General features: G+C 35.8%; 1 protein-coding gene across 2 annotated transcripts in view; it reads left to right on the plus strand.

Annotated features, from left to right (window-relative positions):
- The window catches only part of EMC2 (ER membrane protein complex subunit 2), a 46188-nt gene that overhangs the window by 16886 nt on the left and 5539 nt on the right, over positions 1 to 23763 (plus strand). The window contains exons 5-10 of one of the 2 annotated variants that reach the window (XM_074886569.1): positions 818 to 875; positions 14169 to 14254; positions 14426 to 14485; positions 16957 to 17038; positions 18174 to 18284; positions 20717 to 20821. In XM_074886569.1, the coding sequence (XP_074742670.1) occupies positions 818 to 875; positions 14169 to 14254; positions 14426 to 14485; positions 16957 to 17038; positions 18174 to 18284; positions 20717 to 20821 (502 nt within the window). The remainder of the gene's footprint in view (positions 1 to 817; positions 876 to 14168; positions 14255 to 14425; positions 14486 to 16956; positions 17039 to 18173; positions 18285 to 20716; positions 20822 to 23763) is intronic. The other variant, XM_074886578.1, reaches the window with a different exon arrangement.

The raw sequence follows: 23763 nt of genomic DNA on the forward strand, positions 1-23763 counted from the left end.
AGATGAGAAGGGGATGTGTAGCATCAAAATCAGTCAGCAATACCTCTGAAAAACTACTTGTCAGACTACACATGAAGACACAAAGTATGCTCTAGTTATGTGGTGATAGCATAACAGCTGTGTAGTGAAATGTGTTTTGAATTGAAGTATTTCATTTGTCCAGTTTGGGTCATGTACACAGCTGGCTGAACATACAGATCTGTTTCCCAGAAGGTTTAAAGCATTTATAGCAGCTGGAGTAACCTTTTTTGAGCATACTTCAAATAGCAGAATTAATTAATAAAACCTATGTCGTGATGGTAGAAAACATCTTCTTTCATTTATGGTGTAGTCTAGGGGTGGACTCTTATGTGAATCCCCCCAGTTTACTGTATGCAGCTGCTTATACTTTTATAAAAACAGAAGAAACTTACATGAAGTTTTAAATTACAATAGTGAACTGAAAAATCATTATTTTGAATGGTCTTTCAAATTTTGGGGTTTCTGTTTCTTGGGAGAGTTGGGATGTGATGATTGGACCTACTGGGTACAGAAAAAGAGAGAACAGATAGGAGAATAAAAAATTGGGTGTAAAATATATAAGTTGCTGCTGAAACATTATTCCGTGAAGCAATTACTGTGTAATTTTTTAACTTGGTGACATAAAATACTGCTGTTCATATTTAGCACTCACTCAAAGAGAATTTTGTATGAATATAGTTTGCTTAAATATATTCGATATAAAAAGTGCAGGAAGGTTATTAACTGTTGCAAGGACAGTCAGAAAGTCAGGAGTTTCTGTCTTAGCAAAATTAATGCAAATTATTTCTTTGAACAGGTATGATGATGCTATCCAGTTATACGATAGAATTTTACAAGAAGATTCAACTAACACAGTAAGTTTAAAAGATTTTTCTGAACTGCAGTGGTTTGTTGTTTGAAATTGTGATAACATTTTATGGGTTTCACTGTGGAAAAATGTGTGTCTGTATCACTGTAATTGTTTCCTTTAGTTACCTAGTATAATAACCTATGTTACCTTCATTAGAACAAATGACATTCATTTCATGATAAGGTGTGATGTAATACCTGCTTAAACATTGTATGTAGAAGACAGCATTATAAATAGCAACCTTTCTAGCAGTCTTAATAGGGTTTAGATTGGGCTTTTCCGTTTTTCCATTTGCCCTGAATGTTCAGTATTTAAAGGACCAATATAGTCTGCCATGTGTCTTCTGTCTTCCTAATGCTTAATCTTACTTAAAGATTAAGTACGAATATGCTCAGGTAATGCTTGAATAGCAGTTATTGTGATTTATTGTCTGGAACATTTTACTAGCTTTTGAATCAAAATACTATAAAGCTTGCCAATCATAAAAAGCAAAATCTGAGACAGACTGTACTTTCAAGCATTTTTTTGAATACTTGTTGTGTAAACCACCTTGAGCTATTAGGTGCCAAAATGAAAGTCTAGGGAAACTTGTAGCAATACATTTTCATGCATTTTTTTCCACAAGGATAAAACTAGAAACATGAAGAAACTATGGAGTTCCAAATTTTTACATCACGTTACAAAGTCAGTTAAGTATTAATCATTGCCTGTTTGAGGGCATATATTTGTCTGTGTTACTTGGTTCCAAGGAACTGGTTCTCTTTATTGGGTAAACTTCTATGTAAATGTAATACTTGGGCTATTGCAGATGTTTTGGCAGTTTTGTATAAACATTCCTTGGTGCGTTTTGAACCTCTGCCTTTCTTCAGTCAGCTTATTTGATGTGGTCTGCCATTCAGGAGGGGAAAACCCACAGAAACACAGATAACTGGGGGTATCTAGGGTATACCAGAGCTGGATATAGATAAAGTGCTGTAATTTCAACCAAGTAAACCACTAAAAAAAAAAACCCCACAAAACAAATTTAAAAGAAATCCATCAACTCAATAACCAAAAACCCACCTAAAACCACTGAACCAGAAAGTTACTTTCAAGGCAGCACATCTGAAAACATTAATAGCAAGTCAAGCACTTGGACGACAGTGGTAGGTTAAAGTCTGTGTCTTTCAGCAGTGATAGAACTCATATTTTGTGTGCAACAGTAGAAAGAACTGTTTCAGTTCTTCACTCTTTATTTTTTGCTCTCCCTAGAGCAGTACTACTTGAGCTGTGTTCTATGAGACAGATGTAGCTCATCTGCAGTTGTCCTTTGAAAGTCTATAGTGCTTTCCGAGTAGAAGTTAGAGCACAAGGTGCATAGCTGTCTGCAGTAAATGTTGATGGATTTTATCAGTGTATGGCCTAAAGAGTTTCAGAGACAATAAGTGTTCAGAGTGATGTTAAAACAAGATGGAACCTATCTACAGTGAAGCCACAAGAATAGGTCACCTCAGTGCACATTTTATGACCTTTTGCTGAAGCCAGTGGAAAAGGGAGCACTGTATTACAGTGACTTCTGTTGAGCACAGATCTTTGAAGTGTGCATTTTTGTCAGTTTTACTCTTCAGCTGTCTCAACATGGCTAACGTCATCTGAGCGGTTTGCTGGGTAGTTTTATAGAACAAAATGATATATTTAAATAAGTAATATGCATAACTGTTACCTAATTTGGATTCCACCTTAACAAAATCATAAAGATCCATAAATTGGTAATATTTAGAAGCATAAGATGTAAATATTAGAACAGCTGCATGATCTGTTGGGTTTCTTAAAATCTGAGAACAGAAGTGAAGTGTTAAATGCAAAGCAAAGGTTCTTTGCTATATAACTATAGAATAGGTTGGCTAAGCCTTGCATGTGAAGACTGATGGTTAAATAGATAGTTTTCATAAATTGTCATGTGCAGATTTCTTTGTGTCTTTTACCTGTTAATTATTTCCATGCACACATGTGGGTGCTGTAGGAAAATAAATATTTTGAGATTTTAAAAAAGAAACTGTTGCTGAGTTTGTCTTGGCACCTTATAGCAATTTCTTCTGGTTTGCTGACACATGGAGTTGCTTATATACATTAAACGTTTTGGCAAGTGCTGTAAGTGAAACATAGACATTTGTTCACACGAATCATGTAAAAATCATACTTTGCATCAACTGACAGTTTCAAATAGAAACATAGAAAAATCTTTTTCGAAGAATTACTTATTTTAGACACCTAGTAGACTTTTTCATTATGAAAAGTGAACTTTGAACTCAAATTATGTAATGGACATTTACACTTTGGGATGGGGTCTTGTTACATACAAACCTCAGAAATCCAGATAACAGTAATTATTTAATTTCTTAGGATAGAATTCAAAGTACTCTGTTTTTAAAAGGTGATCATCTCTCAATGTTTAATCTCACTATGAACTTACTTGCTGAAAAAGATGACTCGTTTGACAGTGGAGCAATGTTAATGTCACTTCGGAGATTGTGTTTCATTCTTTCAAAGTGTGTAGGCATTGAGTAGGAGTGTCCCTTCTGTAAAGAGTTTAATGAAGGAAATGTGACTCCTGTGAAAAGCACAACTTGTGTGCATTTTACTAGGATAAGAATGGGAAGCTCTTCCAGTCTTCTCCATTTTGGTTGAAATGAAGGCTTATTAGAGTTGTACCTGTCAGATTACTCTGTTATTAAGGCTGCATAACATTTTCCATTGTAGGGACTTTTTTATTAATTTAAATTTAATGTGGTATCTAATTGAAAATCTTTATACTGGTGCCGAACAGTGGCTGAGTTGTTTGTAGATCTTCAGATAAAATTTTTTGTCTGTTTCTTAGAACAAAATAAGGGAACATTGTTTTTTTAGCAGGATTGGTAGAAAGGACTTTTTTTGTTATTTTTGCTGTTAATGTATTTCATTGAGAAATCCTCATCCTGCTCTGTTTTGGAGGGAAGCCTTGGATACTAACAGGAAAAGAGCTTTTGGTAGAATGCAGCATTTATTATACTATGAGAAAAACAACCAAACTGGCTAAGTTAGACATTTGAAAATCTTTGCTTCATGTTCTCAGTAGAGACTGCTGGAATTTTTATTAAATACATCTTCTTAAAATCCCATTTGTATTGAGTGTGATCTATCCCAGGCTACAGAGACTAAGCAGGACTTCCTTGCAGTTTCTCCTCATGGCTGTAGGGCTGTGGGAAAGGGGCAGAAAGTAGGGAGACTCACTTCTTTTCTGAGTTGCACCCAAGTGATGAGCGGGAGAAGGGAAAATACATCCAGAAGGAACTGAGTCAAAAGAGAAGGAAGCAGAACTGTGAGGACCAAAAGAGAGAGGGACAGGTAATGGAAGGTTAGGTGGTTAGTTAACAGGAGAGGTCAGGTCAGAGGTAGTGAAACAGATGGCTTGAAGGCTGGGTAGGAGGTCAGAACAGAGGGATTTGTATTAACATTTGAGTCTTGGGCGCTTTTTTTTTTCTCTTCCCTAAAAAAAACAATCACATTTTGCCTTGAGGCACTGTATTTTCTGCTGTCAGTAAATAGCTTTGAGACCTACTGGTGAAATGTCTCTTTCTCCCTGTAGTACCTGGTGTATATTAGTTCTGTCAGTTTTCGCTTTTAATAGTGAAGTCATATACCACTTGAATGCTGCAAGTAACTGAACTTTTGGTTCTGCAAGGTAGAATATCTGCTCTTTCACTAAAGAAAACTCAGGTACACTTCATACCTTCTGGAGATAAGGCTAAATGCTCAAGCATGCTACTTAAAAAATGCCAGAATCTCCCTGCCCTTATGTTTAGCTGTATCTTTGTAATTTCAGATAACTCAATGGCTAAGCTTTGATATAATGCTGCAATGTGAAATGTAATCTGGAAAGCTGCCAGTCAGAGAGGGACCTGGGGGTGTTGATTGACAGACGGCTGAACATGAGCCAGCGGTGTGCCCAGGTGGCCAAGAAGGCCAATGGTATCCTGGCTTGTATCAGAAATAGTGTGGCCAGCAGGGACAGGGAAGGGATCTTACCCCTGTACTCGGCACTGGTGAAGCCACACCTCGATTCCTGTGTTCAGTTTTGGGCCCCTCACTACAAAAAGGACATTGAATTACTCGAGCGTGTCCCGAGAAGGGCAACGAAGCTGGTGAAGGGTCTGGAGCACATGTCGTCCGAGGAGCGGCTGAGGGAACTGGGGTTGTTTAGTGTGGAGAAGAGGAGGCTGAGGGAAGACCTCATCGCCCTCTACAACTACCTGAAAGGAGGTTGCAGAGAGCTGGGGATGATCCTCTTTAACCAAGTAACAAGCGATAAGACAAGAGGTAATGGCCTCAAGTTGCACCAGGGAAGGTTTAGACTGGATATTAGGAAGCATTTCTTTCAGAATGGGTTGTTAGGTGTTGGAATGGGCTGCCCAGGGAGGTGGTGGAGTCCCCATCCCTGGAGGTGTTTAAGAGTTGGGTTGACATAGCGCTGAGGGATATGGTGTAGTTGAGAATGGTCATTGTTAGGTTAATGGTTGGACTGGATGATCTTCAAGGTCTTTTCTAACCTAGATGATTCTGTGATTCTGTAATGCCACATTCAAACTCTAGGCATTTTTAAATCATAAGTTGATACAGTGTTCTCAGTATTTTTATTAGTGGTCTGGATATTATGTTAAACTTTATGTTTTGGATGGATTGCCTGTGTAAAATTCTGTAGGAAATTTGCATGGAATTGATACGTCTTTATTTTCTATTTGATACGTAAATCCTCATATCTGGGAATGGGACTTGTACATAAGAACTGCTCAAGTGGAAGTAGTATCTTGAATGTTTTTTTCTCTCATTTGTCCCATGGCAACTATGTGAGATGAAATAGTGCTGACATTTTACATATGGAGAGCAGATGAAAGCCCAGCTCTGCAAAATTATCTAGGAGTGGGTTCCTAAGCAGGCAGTTAGCTTTCTGATTTTGCTATTGATTTCAATTCTGTAATGAATATTAAATGATGAATTTTTAAATTATGTGTATGTGTCTGTATCAGATTAAATTGAATGCCTCTTTGCATTATTTTACCCTGGCAAAGATTCAGCTTTTGGGGAGCAATTGGAATGTAGGCCCATCTATTTTAATTATATTGGTAAAGATTTTTGTCAGTTGGGCCCTTCTCAAGGTGGCCTGTCCAGGAGTGCAGAGAAGATTCATGATGAGAAAAGAAATTTTGTTCATGTGTTCAACACTTAGGTTGGTGTCTAACTCCACTGTCATTCTAGTGCATCTGCAGTTTCTCCTGATTCTTCAACTCAACCATCAAGAAGATTGCAGAGCACTTGGTCAACACTAGGGGAAAGTGAGATAAGGCACAAAGTTCTGCCTTAATTCTAATCCACAGAAAATCTGAGGTCTTTATTGGGATAATTCTTGTGCTGTTTTTCTTGCCACTTTTTCAACTAAGCTTTTAATCCAGCAAGACACTGTTCTTGCTTAGCTTAGGGCATGTGGATAATCTCATTAACTTCATGGGTCTAGTAATATAATTGTGTGAATGAAGAATTAAAAATTAGAATTTTCAGAACAAGATAGTGTTCTGGGTGAAGCTGTTGTCTTTTAGGGTTCGTAAAATACTTCACTAACAGCTCTGTTGTTCACAGGAGTGGACAGGAAGAAGTGTATGCATATGGTCACATGAAGTTATACTTTCCTATACTATTTCGAGATTCTTTTTCTAGCCAAGCTGGACATGTTTCAGAAGAGGCACAGGAGGTGGTTGAAGACATGGAATCCAGATACTAGAAAGATTCAGAGCAAAATCTTAGTACTTAGTATCATGTGAATAGGCAGCAATTATATAGCATGAATATCTGAGTTCATTCTTCCTAACATCCCTTTCTATCATTGTGCATTGCTACTGTCTTGACTGTATAGGTAACTTTTTTTAACCTGGTTCCTTGTCTCTGCTAAATAAGATGAGAATAACTGTGAGAATATGAGCATTGGATATCTATTTGTCATCTTAACAGTAATAATTCTTTAAAACTCCTTCAGTAGTTGTGCATTCATTTTGAACAGAGACCTCCTGTGAAGTTCTTACAGCTTTGTACATTTATCTACAGGATGCTTTAAGTTGCAAAAAAGAAAATTGTTCACCAAATTAAGTATCTACTAATAGGGGGAATTTTCTGAGGTGATGTGTTTGTATGTTTCATTAAATACATTTCTAGCACAACTAGTCCTAAATTTAAATATGTGTAGTGGTAGTTTTAAAGGGAATGGAAAAAGTTAGTTTGGCATTGTGTCTGATGCAGGGTGGAGTTGATAAGAGGTGTGAAGAGCTACAGCCGCTACTTCGAATACTCCCCAAAGAGGAGTGATGATTAAGCTGGGTATGCATTACGTGGATCCTAAAGAAATGTTTTCTTCTTTTGACAGTTAGAGCATCATTTACCTTTGCGAGGCTTTTTTTGCTTCATGTCCAGTCATGATCAGTGAAGTGAGAGAGCAGAGTGCATTCCACCATTTTCCCCATGTTTTACTTTTGTAAGCATAGCACTTTTAAATATTGGTGGAAATTTTGTCCCTTGAAATTAAGTATTTGAGAACATAAGAACAGCTATACTGGAGTCGTGCCAAAAGTCCATTTTACTTGTCCTGTTTCTGACAGTGACCAATAGCAGATACGGAGTGAAGTGTATAAGAACGGGGCAATCACAGTATGCTCTGATCTCTTCTGCCAGTTTCTGTTCATCTTCATGTTACAGTTTTCCTGTGCCAGAAGTGGTAACTCTGTTTTTAATAGCTCTTCATGAAATTTCTGCATTGATTTTTTTTTTTTTAACTGCTTTTTGACCTTGTTTAAGTTTAGTGTGTATGTGTCATTCTGAACATCATTCAGAAATGAAATTTCATAATTTACTCATGGATCAGGCAAATCTCCCCTCTTCTTTTTTTTTCCTAATCCTTTACTCTTAACAATTTTATTTGATACCCTTAATTTGTCTGTTATGGTCAACAGTTGTTCTCTGTTCACTTTATTCATGCTCATGATTTTAGGGATCTTTTGAATTTTTCTTCCCTCTAAACTGAGAAGTCCTAATCTGTCCAGCAGTTCTTGTTGCCATTCTGTGCCCTGAAACCCTGCTGCAGTTCTGAGTGTCCTTTTTGGTTTTTTTCTATATTTGGATGAGGAAAGAGAGGACAGAATTGCAGTCAGTATTAAAAATGCAAGAGCATTTTGGAATTACGCAAAGGTAAAATGATGCCACTGATGTGTTCTGTTCTGTATTCTTTTCTGATGATTCCAGTATCACAGTATTGTGGGTTTTGGTTTTTGAGGTGGGTTTTTTGTTTGTTTTTTAAGACCTCTTCTGTATATTGAACTGATATTTTGTAGAACTGTTTATTGCAACTCCAGCATCTCCTTCCTAATTGGGCAAATTCAGAGAGCTTTTCTGTGTATGTTAAATTAGCATTGTTTTACCCTATATGCAATCCTTAATCTAGATTAAATTTCAGGGGCTGTTTTATCATGCTGACATTCACTGTTGTGAATGCTGTTCTTTGCAGTTGACTTTTGTTCTTTATACTTACATAACGCGTGATCATCAATTAACTTCAGGACATCACTGTTAATTTCCTTGTTAGATCACTTACGAAGATGATGAGCAGTAGTTTTTAGTACAGGCGACTCTGGGATTCGCAGTGCAGAAAATTCATTGGTAGACAAGAACTCTTCTCTACTTTATATCTTTTGACTAATTTGTTTATCCATGTGAAGACCTTCCACTGTGACAGCTTAGGTTCTTTCAGAGCTTTTGGCTTCAGAGTGAGAGGTCTTGTTGAATTTATTTTTGAAGTTGAAGTTAACTTTTAAATGGATCTTTATTCATCCACACTCTTATGACTCCTTTGAAGAACTCCAGTTCTTCACACACATTCCTCTGTGTAAACTATTTTTACTCTTCTTTGGTATATAACATTTTTCATGTTTTCCAATTCCAGGCTTTAGCTCTTTAGCCTTCATAGCTTCTACTAATTTGCTGTGTGCTGGTGTTAGACTTTATGGGCTGTTGTTTATTGGATTCCCCCTAGAATCCTGTAAAAAGTTATGTTCACCATTGCTACTTATGCTTTGACATTATCCCTAAAGGAGCAGCTTCAACTCAGCAGCTCTGTGCCTGCAGAGATTCATTTGGAAGATTTGGCCTGATTTAACTGTCTTCCATGGTTAACTTTGAAAAATCTCTAAGTCTGGTAAAAGTACATTTGTTATTGTGGTTGTATTCAGATTATGTGGCATTTTTTGATGTCTGTGTAATTCCTTCCCTTTATCTTTGTTGTAGTTGTTTACACTTTTGCTTTGATTTGCATATTGCAGTTTGAAGGAAATTATTTTAATGTATCAAACTCTTAGACCAAATGCACATTTTCTGACATGTTAAGTCCTTGATTAAAAAAAAAAAACTTTAAAATTGAAGAATTTCTTTTTAAGATGTAAAGTATAATTTGTTTAACGCTGCAGCAGTTATACAGGTATGAAATTGTTCCTTTCTTAGAGGTGTCAGTCCCAGAGAATTCTCCTACTAATACTTTCTTTTCAACCATGAAATTTAGAGCAATCTTAGACTCTCTCTTGGTACGTTTTACTAATCAAATGCAGAAGCTGATAAAGGTTTAACTCCTCACTTCACTTTGAGTCTACTTAATGCTAATTAAAAAGAATCATGGCAAATGGAGGATTAATTCTTGTGCCAGATTGGGGATTATTAGTTTAGTCTTTAAAAGAAATAGCTTAGAAAGGTTCACTATTTAATAAATACGTGACATACTGAAGTACCTTAGTCCATATGATACTGATTACAGTATAAATGTTTCTTTAAGATGGCATCTATCTTCTGATTAAGAATGCTGGGTTTACAGAATCAGCCAATAACCATTCTAGTGTTTTGTCTTAAACTCTGGAAAATTGATAGGGGGAATTCTGTGTCATAGGTTCTGCGTGGTCAAACACTGCAGATCTTGTTGCAGCACTGAAAGTTTTATCTGTTCCTTTTCATTTAAGGTGAAAGGAAGAAGGAGATTGAGTTCATTTTCGTATCAGGCTTGTTCTTAAAAATCTTACTGTTGTGATGTGAAGAACTGAAATGTAACTCTTGAATGTTATTTTTTATCTTTATCTTTAAAATATTAGTATGCTTCGTAGATTTCAAAATAATCTCAAATCTTGTAGTTAAAAATAAGTTTATCTTGAATATTCTTAGTGGACTTGAAATTAATGACTGAAATATTTGTACTCTGCATTTTGCAGGTTTTTTGGTATCTTGCGATAGGTCTCCTAAAAATGAGTTTATTTTTTGAAATGTGAGATTTTTACTTAAAAAAAGGCCTGAAACATAATAAAACATATGAAATTGCCTGATTTTCTAATATCAGCTGATACTAAGGCAGGTAATAAATTGAATATATGAAATAACTGCTAGCTAAAGCTTCTGTAGAGTTGGTGGGAGTCTGGCTTTCCTTATCAAATAACTATTTTTTTTGTCTGGTAAAGTGGTTATTAGTGTTGGCAGTGGTTCTGTGCAGTGAAATATTTTGTTTAATTTGATGGGAAAAAAAATTGATGCTATGTGTGTAAAATGTTCTTAGTTATGCCACTTTTCTCAAGATGCTCAGTAAGCATACTGAGTGCAAGCCCCAGCTCACTGAGGAGGAAGCTGATACAGGGGAGCTAGATAGGGGCTCATGGGCAGTACAAATCAGAATAAGAAGTTTACAGCACACAAAATGGCCCATGTCTTGGTTTTAGTGCAGGCCTTTTCATACATGTTTTTCTTAAAGCATTGACTACTGGAGACATTGAATTTCAGTTTTTATTTAAATAAAACACCTTATAGACTATGATTCACAGAACTAGAAAGTCAGATGGGAGAGTAGTCTGTGAATACAGATAACAGCAATAGTAGTGCATTTACATGTCTTTATTTTTTAGCCACTCTTATTACTCCCAGGAATCGCAGATCTGTATACTTCAGATCTACCGAACACCCACATGTATGTCTCTTGGCAATGTATTCAGAATATTTGTGTTATTTTATTTATGTGATGGAAAAATGCTAGTAATTGCTTTAAAAACCCACTACATCCTCACTGACTTCTTTCCAGTGGTTTTAAAGAGACTTTCAAAAATTCTCTGCTACTGTACAACATTTTGTTCGTCCTCTGAATGTCAGTGTTGTTTTGAGTGGCTAAGCCTCTGTTTTGTAAACTGAGAGTTCGCTGTAAATAAACTTATCCCAGCATTTTTGAAGACTTATTTGAGGGTGAAGAGAGTGCAGATTTCAGGCCCAGATGCTGCTTTATTTTTTGTGATAAGGAAGGTGGATAAAAAAGGAAGTTTTAAATACTTTCTTCCCTCAAATAAGAAACAGTGTAATTTAGGAGAAATGTTGTGGGATTTGGTGCAATTTAGAAACAGATAAATTCCATAAAATGTATATGTAATTCATTTTACTCCTAAGTGCTACCATCAGAACGTTAATTATGTCTAATACTTTTATCCTTATTATTTGATTGCGTTACATGACGTCCTTGTTATAGGTGAACATCAATTTATATTTGTGACTAGAAGTAGTTGTAACTTTTCATAAATTAATGTCTTGAGATTCCAGTAGTTCACGTTACTTGGGAGTGCTGTGGTTAAGAAATAAAGCAGCCGTGGTGAAAATCTGTTTCCAGACTTTTGGAGGACTGACTTGCATGTGATTGAAGGAGTTGCTTTAGATACAAAAAAGGAGGGTGGCTTATGTACACTGTTCCTGTTTGCCCTTGCAAATTAAATTGTCAGATGCATTGACTGATTTTATACATTAAACAGATTATTTCAGCTCTCAAGCAGTTTAGTTTTGATTAGTCTCTTGATTGTTTTTCTTTAGATTTTGAAAATAACAGTTCTTAATCCAGAAGCTACATTTTAAAGAAGATAGTCTGTTACTTGCAAAAATCTTCTGTCTTCGTAAGCTGTAATTGCATGATACGCTCCTTTGGCTGTGCACACTGTTATCCCCACTTCCCTTTCTTTCATGTTTCGTGCTCGGTGGGCAGATCACTGAGCTGTGTATAATATCAGCCTTGGGTAGTGTGTTTAACACTGCCCTGGTGTTCCCATAGCAAGGAAGCTGACCTGCTTTACAAAATGCTTTGAGACTACTTCATAAAACATGATAGAGAACAATGGTTTTGTTGTTCTTGGGTTTTTTTATTTTAGTTGGTTTTTTGTTTAGTGATAGTACCAATATGATAAGCATGTGGGATTATTCTTTTTACATATTAGAATGTTTAAGTACACTGTTATCTTTATTTTAAAAACTCTATAAAAAACTATATTTAAAAAAATAAAATAAGCAGTGTATTATAGTTGTAAATGTGGTCATCAGTTAAAATTTTCAGTCAGTTATGGCTTTTAGCCAAATGTGTCCCAGTAAAAGTGGAATGATGAATGTAATTTCACAGGTTGCAGTTTGAGAAAGAAGCAGTGGAAAACAAAATGACTGTGTGTAAACCCACCATGCTACCTGTGTCCTAATTTGTCTCCTGATCGGTCTGATGAATTTTCTTGCTGCCTGTGCCTTGCGTTTAAGCAGAAGAGTGAAATGTTTTTTCTTCACTTGAATCATTTTCACTGAATTTTCATCATATATATGTTTGTAGGGGAGGTGAAGGGGATAAACTCAAATGAAACAATAAACCTACAGTTAGTGTTAAAATAATTTCTGGCTGTGCTGTTTTGGTAACTTGAACTAATTTACTTAAATGCTATACTTGCCTCTTCTTCTGGAAGCAATTAATTTATGCAAATGATGATCAAAGGATAAGAAATAAAGAGAATAGTGATGTTCAGAATAGTGTAAAAATAGAAGAACTCTTTCAGGTACATGTGACTGATCTTAGGAAGGTACATCATGAAGAAACTAATTTCAGAGCCATCTTAAAGATTAAAATGGTTTAAGGTTTTGTTAAAGAATTGTCCTTTCCCATGTTGTCAAGGCTTCCATAAGGTGATACCCAACTGTATAACCTCTTTATAAGATATAAAATGGGTTGAGAGCTATGAAGGCAGTTAGCAGTGGGACTTCGTTACCGGAAAAGTGTGTTGTGTTGGGGTTTTTTTCATCAATATTTTCTCATGGAGAAATGGCATATAATTGTGTGTGCACGTGCAGACACATCACGCACACCAGACCATCTGTCTTCTTCTGTCTGACTACAGCGGTTGTGATCACCCAGGAGAACAGGGGTTATAGGCAAGGCAGGAGGCTGGTGGCGTTTGTTCTTTGAGGCATGTTACGCTGGAATTTGGTTTTACTTTCATTCTGTCAGATTCCCGATCTGATGACTTTCAGGCTGGCTGAGGTGTAGTGCTGTTTTCTTCAAACTGTCAGACTGCTGTCCATTGTTTTGAATTACATCTCAAGTGCATCTTGATTCACAGCTCCTAGAGGTCTGAAAACTGGTTTTAGAGAACTATAACCAATATACTTCAGAAACTGGAATATTGGATTGAAGTACAGAATAATCAACTATTAAAATTATGTGTATCTTTTCCTCCTGGTGGTCTGTAACAACTTCTGTGGCGTTCAAAATTTTAATACAGTGTAATTCTTCTAACTTGTTTTTATATTGTTTATGTAGAAATACATTTTCCACCCACATATTGAAGTACTGCTCAGTTTTGCCTTTGAAATGGCTATTTTGTATTCCCTTTACATTGAAGAGCCTAATTTGTGCTCCAAGAATGATGAGAAACTTGTTTATGAAATTGGTGTGTATTCAACATGAGTTAAAGATGGTGGTCAGCACTCCAACAAGAATCTTTAAAAATGGCTGAAAGCCATATTTATACAGTGGCAACCCAGATACATCTGTGGGATTCTCTAAGACTCAGTCACTGCTTCTCCTCTATAGTCATGGATCTTGTGAATGACAAGGTAGGAGTCTTTGGAATGGCTGCAGATTAGCATCCCCTGCTGTTTTGTAATTATCAGAATCTGGACAGTCATTTATTTGAATGAAATAATGCATACAGTTTGTGCCTCCAAAGAAAAGCATACATAATGTGATTGTAAGAAGAGGTTTTCAATCTCTCAGTGGGATGTCATAGGGTATGTTTATAAACTTCAACCTAGCAGTTGCTCTGCAGTGGAATTCCACTGGTATTGAGACAATAATTTGCACAGTCAAATTGCTTTCTTTACAAAAACCCAGGGAATTATGAGACCCTAATCCTTTATTAATGTCAAACCATAGGCAGCAAGAAAGCGTAAGATTGCCATTCGAAAAGCCCAGGGGAAAAATCTCGAGGCCATCCGAGAGCTGAATGAATATCTGGAACAGTGAGTGTCTTACAAGAATACGAATTGTGTTTTGCTATTCTGATAAATCTTTTTAATTAAAATGGAATTTGCATTTGATTTACGCTTTTGCTTCCATGCTGGTCATTTACAGAATCCCTTGCACATTCTTTCTTTTTTTTCTTTTTTTCCTCTCTTGTCTTCTCTATACAGATTTGTTGGAGACCAAGAAGCTTGGCATGAACTTGCAGAACTTTACATCAATGAACATGAGTAAGTTGTTTGCTAAGTCCACATAAAAACTGTTAAATTGAAACCTACTCTGTGAAAGTCAAAGACCTCAGTGATTTTTTTTTTGAAGGACTAGCATTAGAAAGTATGCTGTCTCATTTCCAACATAACAAGCATCAACAGGAAATAATTACCAACCCATTCATTTGACTACCAAATACTTTAAGAAGGCATTTGATTTTAAAACAGAAACTGCTTACTTAATTACCTCGATGTTTCAGTCATTTTTTAAAATTTGATACTTTAAAAGAAGTGGTTTGAGTATAGCAGGGAACAGCACTTATTTCCCATAATTTTTCATTCAAGTGATGTTTTTACTAGTTATAGATTTTAAATTCTTTACTTCTAAAATCAGTTGATCACAGCAACTGATATTCACATTTTCTTTTAGCCTACCTCTACAAGAACTTCTAGTAACCTTTTAAAAAAAAAGAAACAAAACAGGGATCCAGAGTTAGAGGCATCTGGTCGCCTGGGTACAAAACCCAGTGCAATCAAGAATGCTCAATGTTGTAGTAACTTGCTTATTGGATATTTAATGTTTTTGTTAGCTTTTTTTTATTGCTGTAGTGACAGGAGGAAATCCCAGTGTGAGAGGATTAGCTCAAAGCCTTAGTGCAAGTTTTCTAATATCACAGCATTAATTCTAACCTCCACCCAAAGGCGTATCTTTTTTTCCCCCTTCTTTAGTTCTTCAGCCCAGCCTGAATTATATCACATTGTTTCTTTCCTTCCTTTCTAGAGAGTAGTAAAAGAATCAAATTCTCAAGGAAGAAATAGCCGTTCTCACTGTGATGAAAAAATTGTTCCCCTATCACTTCTCCTTCCACCCCATTCTCAAAGAAAGTAATTATTAAACTCTTTCAAATGCTGACTGAAGGAATAACCTAGAATTTTGATGTCCAGATTTCCGTTTGTTTTGGGAAATTCACCAGCCACTTTTCCGAGAAAACAGCTATTTTTTTAAAAAAAGTTGTTAGAAAGGTATTTAAGCTTGTCAAATCTGTCGGTACAGAAGTGAATGATAGAGTGGTGCAAACATACGTATTCCATTACTATTTTTGTTTTTTTTTTCTATAATCTTTATTACAAAATTGTGTAATAAAACCTGAGAAAGAAATGGCTTTTGCTTGTGTTTGTCCTGGTCTGTAATTTCAATAAAAAATAATATGTAGAACTTTCTCCAGTTCACTGAAAAAATTGAATGTGCTCACTGTACTTTTATGAGCATCATTATTATGATTATTTTGATGATTAAATGGGGAAATACTGGAATCTTGGCTAAAAAGCAACTAAAAGTTACTTTTTAAAAAGGGAAACAATTCTTCAGCTCATTTGTTTTATCAGTGTCACAAATTTAGTCTCACTTGTGAAATCACCATGCTGTTACCATTGTTCATAAACACACTTAGATGTACAAGGTTTACAGTCCTCAGTTCTATGCTGTGTTCCATTATGAGGACTCTGGCTTCTGCTTTTGGAGAATGAGGTGGCTGTCCTTTTATCTCCAAATTAATATTTGAAAAACATAGTTGACTATCACTATGTGCACAGGAGAAAACCACAAAATGTTCATTTTAAGAAATAAGGTTTTACAGATTATATGGTTTAATATTGTCTCATAATTGCTAAAGACCTTTTACTCTGATACTAAATACCTACCCACACTGTCATTATAAGCATTGCATCTCTGAATTTTGGAATCCTATCATGTATACACTGTGCAACAGTGCTATCACATATCTGTAGAAGATGCAAATTCTGCAGGAAACCCTATTAGTTGAAAGATTATGAAGCTTAGATTTTTATAATTAAATAAACCTCCATTTTGAGCTTGACCGTAATTCTGAAAGCTTTCATTTAAAGAACAAGTACTAGCCTTTTCTTTCGCAATGATAAGTTGTTGTTCATTTGGACTGGTATGATGCTGTTTTCATATATAGATTTGAACTGTTTGATTTTTAGAACTGTTCTTAGTATGGTTTTTTGATCTCACTTCTGTGGTTGACTGTGAGCAGGTAAAGTTAACAGGCAGTGTTAAGCGCTCTGGTACATAGCTTGGTTTGTGAATCTGCAGGTAGCTGAATTTTCTTGTAGAAAAAAATAAACTATAGTCAGAGTTAAATGTCTTACAGTACCTAATGCCTATTTCTACTCATCACTCTTGTTAATAAGAAATGGTACTTACTAATAAGAAATTTGTGTATTAAATGCTTCCTCTGAGCTGTTCCATATATACCTAGACTGTTAAATTTTGTATGTTTTTCGCTATCTATAATGTGAAATTAGTATCTTGAGGTTTCAGTCATCATTTAAAAATAAAACATTTTTATTAATTGTGTATCATGAAGTTATGGGGGGAAAGTAAGACTTTTTTTATTGTGCTGTAAAGAAGCTGAAGCAAAGAACTGTATACTCCGTTTCATTTTGTCAGTGTTTTTCATATTCCTCAGCTATGCAAAGGCAGCCTTCTGCTTAGAGGAGCTTATGATGACTAATCCACACAACCACTTATATTGTCAGCAATATGCTGAAGTAAGTATTTTCAGAATAATCAATTATGTTTGAATACATACTCTGTTTTTATGTTACTGAAGTGGTGAAAATGGAATAAAAATGTTTTCTTTAATTTTTCCCTAGGAGATTTAACAGAGTACACAGAGAATGTTAACATCTCGTAGAACTTAACATGTTAAGAAAACTGTGTTTTCTTACTGAGTGTGACTGAGCTAAATATAAGAATAAGGGCAGGAGTTATTGAATATAAAAATTCGTTTTAAATGAGGTATTCTTGTTGAAGTGTTTATGCACTTTTCAAATTAAATGCATGAGAAGTTAAGCTTTTCCACAACAATGCTGCCTAGGAGGTTATGATATACTGCCTGTTATTGTGGAGCCAGATCTTGGAATCCACATAGGAAGTTTTGCCTGAAAGAGCACTGGGCGGAGAGAGGGCCCTTAGAAGTTTTAGCTCAAGGTTTTTAGCCATTTGCGCTCTTTTTTCAGATTTTTTTTTTCTCCTAAATTTTACTGTTAACTGCTTAGAGTGGTTTTAATTTGTTTTGTTAATGTGGATAAAATTGGGTTAACAGTAAAACCTGAAATTCTAAATAACTTTCTGATAGAAAGACTGTGAAGCATGTCTTCTAGTATTTATCCCTCATTTTGTTGATCTGTCAACAGGCAAAATGAATAGAAGAACAATGGACTAATCTTCTAAACTTTGAGTGCTGTTTTGCAGTTGAATAGATAATGAAAGGCATTGTGGTTTTTGTACTGGTTTAATGCTGTGCTGAAGGAATGTATAGTATGGATTTATAGCAGTCAGAATTTACCTTTAGATTTAGTTTATGTTACTTTTCATAAGAGACTATTCCAAGGTTGTAAGCATGTATAGGTGCAAAATAATCACTTTTTATTCTTGTAGCAATAAATTAATTAAATTAATGCTGGTGCTTTTTTCTCCTATAATTAAATATTTTAAAATTTGTGTATTGAAAAGAGCTCAGATTTCTCCCAAGCCAGTATTTGGCCTTTGGTAGGGCTCACCTGATTTGAAATATCATGTGAAACAAACCTGAAGTGGAGTTTCATAATATCTTTGCTTCAAGAGTGAATGCCTGAGGTATGGATGACACGCACAAGTTTCAGGAGCTTATAATTTTTACAGGTTAAATACACTCAAGGGGGGCTTGAAAACCTTGAGCTATCAAGAAAGTATTTTGCACAAGCACTGAAGCTTAACAACAGAAATATGAGAGCTTTGTTTGGACTTTACATGGTAAGCATGATCATATATTTTCCATGTTATCATTTCAAATATGATTTTTATGCATGTAATGATGCATTGATATGTTTTGATGCATTTACCATTTGCTGGGTTTTTTTTTTCTTCCTTTTGGTTTAACTTAACAGCTCAGAGTATTAACACTTTGAAATACTGAGTATGGACAATTTTATGCAAGTACTCCTTACTTGAAGTGCTTTTAACCTTTAAGTCTTGCCCATGTTTTCCAAAGAACTATAACTATTTGCACATGAAGGTAACTTCTTGAAAAAGGATTTAAAGTCTAACTCCTCTCTACAGGATGGTGAACTGCTGAAGAGTACCAGCACAGTATGATGGCTGCTTTGCTTTCCTTTTTTTAATCAGCCTGGTTTTTCTTCTTTTCAGTTTTTTCAATTTCTAAGTACAAATTTCTAAAATTTTTTCAATTTCTAAATACAGCTTTCCACTTTCAGTTTCAAAATGAGTCTTTAGCTTGCACAGCATTGTTGGCTTGAGTGTGGCCATTACTACAGTAACTACAGGTAGCATGTACTGTCACCAGTTCTTCAGTTTCTCCAGAGATACTGAGGCCTCTATTGAAGGTCTTCCTTTAGATCTCAGATCTTTTAAAAGACCTTTTTTAGGGACAAAACCAGAAAGGTTCCATATATTATTTTTTAAAAAAATTCTAGGCCACCCTTTTGTCTCTTGGGAGGGGAGCAGTTTACAGAGACACATCAGGCAGATAACTTTGAGGCTTCCTATAAATACCAAGCAACAGGAGCTTTCTTTAAAGGACTTGTTAGGCATCACCTTTAAGACTCAAAGAGACTTGGACCTAATCTTCTTAGCCCATCTGCACAGATTCTTGGGTTGAGGATTGTACATTCAGGAAGGAGAAAAGACTGTCTCCTTGCTGTTCCTTATGTCATTGAGCTTTTTAGGAGTAAGTTTTGTAGCAAATCTGTTTATTGGCCTAAACTGATTTTTAAGGTGTGTGCATATATAGTCTTCTGCTTTGATTCTAGAATAGTCCTGGGAGTTTATTATGGCCAATCTTGGCTTGTCCTCCATCAGATCTTAAGGCCTGCCTGTTATTTTCAGTCTGTAAAGTAGACTTAGAGCCTGTTATCTATGATGGCAAACTTGAGCTAATATGACCCAAGCATTTGAGAACTTTTTGTTTTGGCAGTGCCTGAAAGTCATACTCATAAACCCTGATTTGCATAATGCACGTTCATTACTGCAAAACACGCGTGTACACTCTGTTTCATTTCTTTAGTTTTGCTCAGCTGGCTGTTGTCACATTTCACTGGTTGGTTTTTGCAAGCACAGCTTGCCATCACTGCTTCTGTATCTACCCTTGGGCTCCTAATTTCTTCGTAATGCTGTTTCCAGGCTTTAGGATCTGGTTTTGCTGTGACTGCTACTATTATGCTTGACAGACATGTCCAGTGTTTGTAGTCCTCTGAAGAATGTCCATAACCCTGGTAAATTCTCCACAAAGGCTTTCAGCCATATCTGCCCAGGAAACTGGACAGTACTTCATCGAGTTCAGGAAACTAGAGAGAATGATGCCTTGTCTTAGGACCCTGACCCTGTACTAGATCACAAATTCAATTAATGCAGGCACGGCTTCAGAGAATGCGTTCCCAAGTTTGTGGAGGCTGCTTCTTTGACAATCCCACTCCTCTCCCATTTCTGGAGGTAGTTTCAGGGAAGTAGCTGTAAGGGAACGTTCTTTGAGTTTGAAATGTAGTATTCTTGCAGACATTTGCTTCCATGCTTCTTTTTAAAATCTCCTCTGGAGGTTCCTCATTGATTGGTAAGAGTAGGGTTCTGTGGTTCTTTGCATTCAAGTACTTTTGCACTCAGAAAGATGTTCTGGGAAGGAATGGCAATGATTCCTTGCAAAGTGGATTTATTTATATAAGGGGAAAAGTCTGAGATTTGTTCAGTTTTTAAGTAATCTTTTTTTATTTTTTCAGGTGAAGGTGGGCATAGTTTATGTATAGAGTCTTACCTGCTTTTAAAATGTGTTTTCTGATGCCACAGGGAAAAATGTCATGTTTTTAATGGCAGTTTGGACACAAAAGTGATATATTTTATATTGTCTCTGGTAACAACTTTAATGGGGAAAACTGATTCATAACTCTTACTTCAGGAAAAGCAAACTGGATTAGCTGATCATGTCCAGGTTTGGTCCCTAACTTGATACACAACTGAACTGAAATCTAGTTTAGCTTCAGTTAGAACGAACAATGGTTTAAAAAGTTTAACTAATTCTTAATTGGGTGCTGTTTACTAGTAACTGTTCTTATTTTTTCTTTTTTTCCGCTATCATTGTGCATGGGGCTCTGAATGCAAAGGTACTGAATGCTTTCAGTTTATTTCATGCACATATATTTTTTTAGTTGCACTGTTTTTATTTTTTTTATTCCTAGTCTGCCAGCCATATTGCTTCCAATCCAAAAGCAAGTGCAAAAATGAAAAAAGATAATATGAAGTATGCCAGCTGGGCAGCTAACCAAATAAATAGAGCATACCAGGTTAGTACATTATTGCTTTGTGATACTCTTAACATGCTGTGTAGTTCTTTTCTGCACTTTTATTAACTGCTGTTCAAGAGGTTAGATATGATGTGTAAATCAGCATAATTTGCTTGGATTTTTTGCATTCTACTTCTGTTTGATTTCCTGGAAACCTTAATTAATATAAGGTTGATATTTTAGAGTTATTATTTAGTATTATTTACTTAATAGCTTTAAACTGATTTTTCCTACTAACATTAACTGAATGTACATGAGTGTAATGTTGACCTCCAAGACTCACTTCTACAGCAAAGTATTTTAATAAAAGTTGGTATGTTTTAATTCTTGGAGTGACTTGGTCATCTACTTCTATTTTACTAGAAAATTTTGTTCAGTTTATTCTGACATTTCAAAACCATATTTGATGATGTTCCTGATAATTACCTTAGTAATTGTGACTGAAGTCGGTTTTGCATAGTTTGATAGAAAAATGCCTATTGAATTGATAAAATGTAGACTTTGTAGGCCACAATCAAAGCTTGCTGAAGTCTTAGGAGTCTTTTCAGCTATTTGAAAAGTTATACATAAAGAACTATGTTTGCTTTTGTATTATAAGCCTCTATTTTTTTCTGTAACTGTGAATGAAAGCGGGTTTTAGATCATAGGTTCTGCTGTCTGTGCATCCCAAAAATAGTATGTCTATTTGACTCCCTTGCAGCTATTTTTAATGATCTACCAATCAAAGTTTAAGTAGTCCTGAACATCAATGTCATGCTGTCCAGTTGTCCCCAGAACTTTTTCTGAGCAAAAATGTTGGTATTAAATGCAAAGACTTTATATATACGTAATGCTCCTTTCTCTCTGTAATATTTCAGTATCAGAACCCAATATTTAATTTATCCTTGCTGCTACTGTTTCACAGTTAATACTACCAAATGGCCTTTTGGGCAGCTCCATCTATTATGGAATTAAATTAGGATTTTCTTTTATGGCCAGTTCAGTTTTCTTAATACACTGTATGTCAATTCACTGCCAAGAGTGCAGCTTCTTGTGGCTGATGTGTTTTTGATGTATTACAACTTTGAAGTATTTTCCATTTGCCCCGATTGGCCCTGTAGCTTCTGACTGTACTTTGCAGTGAAGAATATTGTATCCCTGAGGACATAATTAAGCATTTTATACTTCTGTGCCTAAAGTTTATGTTTCTGTTTTGCTGTTTAAATGACTCCCTGCTTTTCATTAATAAGCCATTTACCTGTTCATTACAGTAAGGTGAGTATGAATTACCAACTTTGTCTAATTTCCCATAAATAAGCAGGACTTCTTTTGACTTCAGTATGTCTGACATTCTTATAAGCACAGTATTGATGGAAAACCCAAATATTGCAGGATTTAAAAAAAAAAAAACAAAAAACAAAACAAAAAACCTCAAAAAACCCCCAAAACTAAACCTCCCCCCCTTGAAGAACAAAGACACAGTGGATTCACTATTGATAGAATAAAACAGGTTTTAAAAGATGTGTGAATTTTGAGTGAAAACTGTTATTCCATGTTTTACATCTTAATAAAATGAACTGCTTAGATTAATGGGGTTTTGAACACATGTTTTAAGTGAATATTTCGACTGAAGTTTCCAGTTCAAAGCACCAGTAGAGACCTGTTAGCACTTCTGGGAAACAGCCCCTTTCAGGGTGCATCAGGATGGAAATATAAAACCAGTGTTGGCTGTGGAATGGTGGCATACCAAGATTAAGACCTAAAAATAGGCACCTCCTGGTTTTAAATCTAATGAAAGTTTAATTATGACAGTTGGTAGTTTCTTGACTCACAGCCAGATAATCATGCCTTTTGTTTCCTTTTTTTTTTTTTCTTCCCTTCCACATAGCTTTCTGTTAACATCACAATAGCTGTAACAAACTATTGTGTTGGGAGTGGCAGTGGTGTTGTGGGGGTTTCTGGGTGTATGGAGCTTTTTCTTTTGTTTTGGTTGGTGGGGTTTTTTTTTACTGGAAAGTGCAGTTCCACTGTTTTTGTGAAGCTCTTTCGGAGCCTACATTAAGCATTTTTGGTTGATGCTTACCAGAACAGATCATGTTAACACAACTAACATATATTTAAAACACATGTCATAACTTCTTTGTGACTTCATACTTTTGTGATATGTTGCATACTTCAGCTGCTCTTTTTGACTGTTTGGGACAGAAAGTGACAAACACCATATCTGACTAGAATCATAGGGGGAAATTAGCTATACAGAAAATGTAAGGGCTCAGTCTAGGATTTGGCGAGCAAATGGCATGAACACTCCCATCCTCTTCACAGGAGGACCACAAGAAGTTGTAGTGACTACAGCTGGACAGGACTGCCCCAGCCCAACCCTACCGAGCTTATTATATGACTGCAGAAGGGTTTGGCCACTCCAGTGTGTATGTCAGAGTCTTACAACATCGAACTGCTACAGCAGATGTGTTTGGTGATGTAGTAAGTGGCAGTTTCCCCTGTGAGTCAGTATTGATTTGTTGCTCCCTTAGCATGTTGAGCAGTTGGAAATTGTCATATTTTGGACCTAAGAATGAAACCTTGGTCGCTTGTGCCAGTGGAAGACCTTACAGCATGCCTCCATTAGTGGAGGGTTGTCTAGCCAGGTTTTAAGGTAGATGCTTATATTATCTCTGTAAATCTTCCTCACTTTCCTTGCATTATTCAGAGCACTTTGTAAAGTGTAGTAAGAGCCATGAGCTTGCCGAGTTTGGCATTGACTTGTTTTATTAGTTGGACCTTCTTATACTGTTAAATGCAATTTTTCCAGTAGGCGTGTTCTAGAGAATAAGATGCATTTAGAATCCTGACTTGAATGCCTAGACAAATTATATGAATTTGCATCTTTAAAATATGAAGTTACTGATTCAAAAAGTTACTTTTGAGCAATTGTCTTGCAGTAAGATCTTTCCCCATTTTCA

The sequence above is a fragment of the Strix uralensis genome, chromosome 1 (genome assembly GCF_047716275.1).
Source record: "Strix uralensis isolate ZFMK-TIS-50842 chromosome 1, bStrUra1, whole genome shotgun sequence".
Taxonomy (NCBI): Eukaryota; Metazoa; Chordata; class Aves; order Strigiformes; family Strigidae; genus Strix; species Strix uralensis.